Source organism: Gobio gobio (genome assembly GCF_949357685.1).
Source record: "Gobio gobio genome assembly, chromosome: 11".
In the NCBI taxonomy this organism is placed as follows: Eukaryota; Metazoa; Chordata; class Actinopteri; order Cypriniformes; family Gobionidae; genus Gobio; species Gobio gobio.
In genome coordinates, this window is record NC_137104.1 from 52,228,630 (window position 1) to 52,233,629 (window position 5,000).

At 37.1% G+C, this 5,000-nt stretch overlaps 1 protein-coding gene across 10 annotated transcripts in view; it reads right to left on the reverse strand.

The window, feature by feature from the left end:
• The window catches only part of ptk2aa (protein tyrosine kinase 2aa), a 155,918-nt gene that overhangs the window by 61,971 nt on the left and 88,947 nt on the right, over positions 1–5,000 (reverse strand). Inside the window, exon 5 of one of the 10 annotated variants that reach the window (XM_079828398.1) lies at positions 1,655–1,783. The exons of the other annotated variants lie outside the window; for them this stretch is intronic. Coding sequence (XP_079684524.1) covers positions 1,777–1,783 — 7 coding nt within the window. The 3' untranslated portion in view covers positions 1,655–1,776. Of the gene's footprint in view, positions 1–1,654; positions 1,784–5,000 lie in introns of those variants that run through there. 10 annotated transcript variants of the gene reach the window in all.

The window sequence follows — 5,000 nt, forward strand, 5'->3', positions numbered from 1 at the left end:
TTAACAGGACTCTCGGAACGAATGACACACATCAGTTTAACACAGAAAGAATAAAGCAGTTACTTTTTGGCCCATTCTTCTTTGAATTGTCAGTTTATTTATTAACTTACATCGTCTTTTGAATAATCCATCGTGTCAGCGCGTTCGTGATCAGACATAGGTTATCAGTGTAATCAGTGCATATATTTCATTTTAATAAGACGTGATGAAATATGCACGCATACACGCTTCTGGTTCATGTCTAGAGCACTAGAGTTTTTGAAATATGTCCATACAAATTTTAAACGCACTCGCTCCGGTCTATATCAGTGCTATATGATCCATGTGGTGAGCGTTGTTAAACTCATCGCAGCGCTCCGTGCAGAAACCGCGCTCTCTCGCGCGCCGCGTGTAGTTTGAATTCTCAACAATAATCAAGGGCTGAATCCGACATCGCTCCCATAACATCAAATATAGCATTATTTGGAGGGCACAGCGCTTTGTAGTGGTGTCCGAAACCTTAGTGGACGTTATTGAGTGCACTCATTCTATCCCATTGCACCGCAATAACGAGTGTACAGCCGATGTACACACAACGGTTGTCCGACTTCACGCACGTTTTCATTCACTCCTTCAAATAAAGTGATAACGTAGGGAATAGTGAACGAGAGAATAGGATACAGCCATAGGCTGTGCTGTAATGCGATCTCAGCTGTGCTCTGACTGCTCTTAAAACAGTGCATCAATGAAATGGGTCCCCTCTCAAACAATGACGCGCTGCGCCGCGTTCCGAACGTTGTTTAAGCGACATACCGGTATTGCGGTATCATCAAAATTCATATCATAAAGAAAATTAATACCGGTATTCGGTATGAACCGGTATACCGCCCAGCACTAACACACACACACACACACTTCCCCTAAACCTACCCATCACACACACACACACACACACACACATACACACACACACGCACTACCCCTAAACTTAACAATCACACACACACACACACACACACACACACACACACTTCCCCTAAACCTACCCATCACACACACACACACACACACACACACACAACCCGTAAAAAAAAAACTATATTTTGCTAAAAAAAATTAAGAATATTTTTTAGGAAATTTTTTTTTTTTTTTTGCATTATTTTTTATGACAACTAAGCATATTTTCTATATAACAAATTAAAAGTGATTTTATATATATTTTTACTATAATTTTATTTCTTACTTTTTTTAGATTTTCACAATTGTTAGTATAATAATACTAATAAAATAATATTTATCTGCATTTGTAAAGGAACTCAAAGACATTTACAAGAGATACAAATAACAAAATTGCTTTGTAGTGTATATGTAAATATATATATATATATATACACACTCAAAAAAATGCTGGGTTTTTAGAGTGTATATGCACATTAGCAATACCACTGTATAGTTATTGTCAAGCTTATGAATGATCATAACACAACGAAAACCTGAAAATGGGGAACATTACACATTAAAAAGACAATGCAGACCTCCCGCCCACAGCACACACACACACACGATCCCTGCATAACCTAAACACTCAGAAAGATCAGTACTGGAGGATTCCTCACGGAAAACACGCAGACCCATCATGAGCTCCACACATGCATCACTGTCAGCTCAGATCATGACTGTGCTTTCCAGTCTTGTACAGCATGGCTTCATTTGAAGCGTTCTCTGCTGAATCCAGAGGAAATGATCCTTCATGGCTTTTCATGACTTCCTGGAACTTGCTCAGGAAACGATCGAATCTCAGTTCCTGAGACGTGGAGAAAGCAGGAGCTCAATCACACACTTCTCCAACACACTAAAACTCATGTCTGCTGGGAAAACCTGCTTTCTCTGCTGTTAAAACACAACTTTTAGGCTCAGAAAATGAAAACTGATCTAAAAACTGAAGATAAAGCACAATCAAAATAGTCAAGATATCAAAAACAAGTGAACAATAAAGATTGGGAGCCTATAAGGCAAAGAATTATGCTTTTGTCATGTAGAGTGTATGCTAAATATATTGTAAACGGCACAAATTAATAAAATATATTTTTCCAATTTTAAAATAAAGCATATTTTTGGATTAAAAATATAGTTTAAACTTCAAATGCCAAATTATATTAGAAAACGACTGTATTTAAAAGGGGCAAAGAATGCAATTTCAATCTTAAAATAATAAGTCATGTTAAATTTATTAGACATAAGGCATAATTGCAGTAAATTACATAAAAATATTAAAACAATATAAGAGGAAATACAAGTAAACTTAGCTAAAAAAAACACTATATAATATAATATAAAATGTTAATATTAAATATATTTATTTATGAAGAAAATTTATTTTTTTAATTGCCAATAATAAACTAAACTTATTATACATTTTTATATTTTGATTTAAATATTATATATACATTTATTTAAGATGAAAATAGATTACAAATGGCTATAATAATATACATTTTTATATATTTAAAATTATATTTTTTACTGTATGTGAAATGTGTAGTATTCCAATCGTGCGAGGCTTTCCTAATAATGAGGACGCGATCGCTCGTGTTACTCTGTTCAAAGCGGCGAGAATCGTCTGCCCAGAGCCAAACAACTAGATCCTCTCCAACATGAGCTCATCCGCCTTCCAGCGCAAATGCTCCATCAACACCTCCGTCACATCAAAACAACAAAGCCTGGACTCGGGATGACATCAGCACCACGTGACAGCAAAGCATCCTCTCTCTGATCTGATTACAGCTTCTGAGATTTACAAAAACACACAGCTCAGTCTGAAGACCACCCTCACACCAGAGGAACAGACAGAGTTCTCTGTAAAGTGTCGAAACGGGAGTGATTTGTTGGGAAGGAATGCAGGACGGAATCTGGCTGGGATTTCCCACCGATTCAATACCGGCTCTGAAAAGAGAAAATAAAGATACTGAGGGAAGAAATGAGTGTCACGACCCCAGGTCGAGGCTTCAGGGGTGAATCATAAAGGAAAATAATCACGCAGATTAATTTCAAAAGAGGAAAGACGTTTTTATTGTGAGATTAGACGAATTCAAGTTTTGTCAGCAGGTCAAGCAATGAATGAGAACGCAACTGTAGCTATGTTTACATCCACCTATTTTTAATGCGCATTTTGGGATTTCGCATCAAAAAATGCTGAATGGAAACGGCAAGATGCGCATAAAAAACTTTTTTTTTACATTTTCTATCCGATATGAAAACATGCGTATAAACTACGATGGAAATGCATTTACCGAATAAATTCCTCGATGCGCATTAAAACTTTGACTTTCGCGATGTAACCATAAAGGGATACTCCACCGTTTTATTAAATTGAGAGTACTTCGACTCGGCGCAGTAAAAAGTCACGCCTGAAAAATCCTCGCAGGATAAACAGGATTTTTCTCGGCGTGACTTTTTACTGCGCCGAGTCGAAGTACTCTCTCAAAAGTGCTATTCCGCCATACATTATAGTCATCCTTTCTAATCCGCTTAGAAAAGCGCCACGTTTTATTTTCTGTCACCATACCTGGTCGTTCAACTATTCGTGTAACTGTATTTAAATAGGGAAAACGTGGAGGTGTTTGGTCGCTTCTAACTTGATCTCGGTTTGGTACCTAATAGGGGTGTAACGATTCTTTTTAACAACGATTCGATTCGTATCACGATTTGAGGTTGTCGATACGATTCAAGGACGATATTGGTTCATTTAGAACGATACGATCCGAAACGATTCAGTGACTTGAAATCGATTCAGTAACTTTTTAGCCAAAAATTGTGTGACTGAAATAAATATCTGGATACTGGTCAGTGCAGGTGAAATTTCCTAGATTCCTGTTGTTTCTTGTAAGGGAATCCGGTATATCAATTAATTATGGATATAAACAAACAAGTAAACAACAATTAATGGCAAATGCATTCAAATTTTATTTGAATAAAGTGCAACCAACAGTTTAGGTTGAATTAACAGGAAGTTAACCTTTTCTGCTCTCATTTTCAATATTCAATACATTTTCAATAAAAGCACAGTAAGTGCAACCAACATTTCAACAGTAGGTTAACCCGCTACTTCTGCTTTTGTTTTCCGACATAAAAATATTACAATATTAATATCAAAAATAAAGTGCAACTAACTTCTCTTCAGGTTTAATTAATAGTAGGTTTACCTGCTACTTTTGCTGTTGTGTTTCAACATTAAAATAATACAAATACAATATTAATATAAAAAATAAAGTGCAACCAACATTTCTTCAGGTTGAATAAACTGGCTGAACCTGCTACTACTCTCAGTTTAATAAACAAACAATATTTAACAAAAGATAAAATGTAACCAACTACTCTTCAATGACTCTACAGATTTCTTTTCCAAAAATATCACCATGATCTGACCGCAGAACACTTCTCTGTGCGTTCACTATGTCTCCAGCAGTGCTAAAACTCGCTCTGCTGGCGCACTGGTGTCAGGAATGCACAGGTAACATTTAGCAAGGGTTGAAAGTACAGGTAACGTTAGCTCTTTCTCCTGGTGGCTTGATCATTTCTCGCTGGTTGGCTTCTCCTCTGCCATCCGCCATGCTATGTTTTGTTTTCTTAGCGCTGCTGCTGGTGCGAGGCGATGATGTCACAGATAGGCAGACTGAATCGAGTAACGTTTGACGCCTTTATCATTAAAAGTGCTAAGAAAAAACATCCATATAAAGTCTGACGTGCTTAAATCCAATGCGTTATTTCCTATGATCGATACAATCGATTGATTACCTTTTAAAACGATGTTAGATCGATATATGTCGTCCGGAAGGCCAAGTTGCCGAGCACAGATCGATGTAGTTAGATCAGAGGAATATAAATCGATACATCGATGTAGTAGATGAATCGTTACACCCCTAGTACCTAATGAACGAACTGGGCTTAGTGGGCTAAGCTAAGTGCTATCAAAATGTCACCGCGCGTCAGAGCGATTAAGTGCACGCACTGAGACGAGAGAG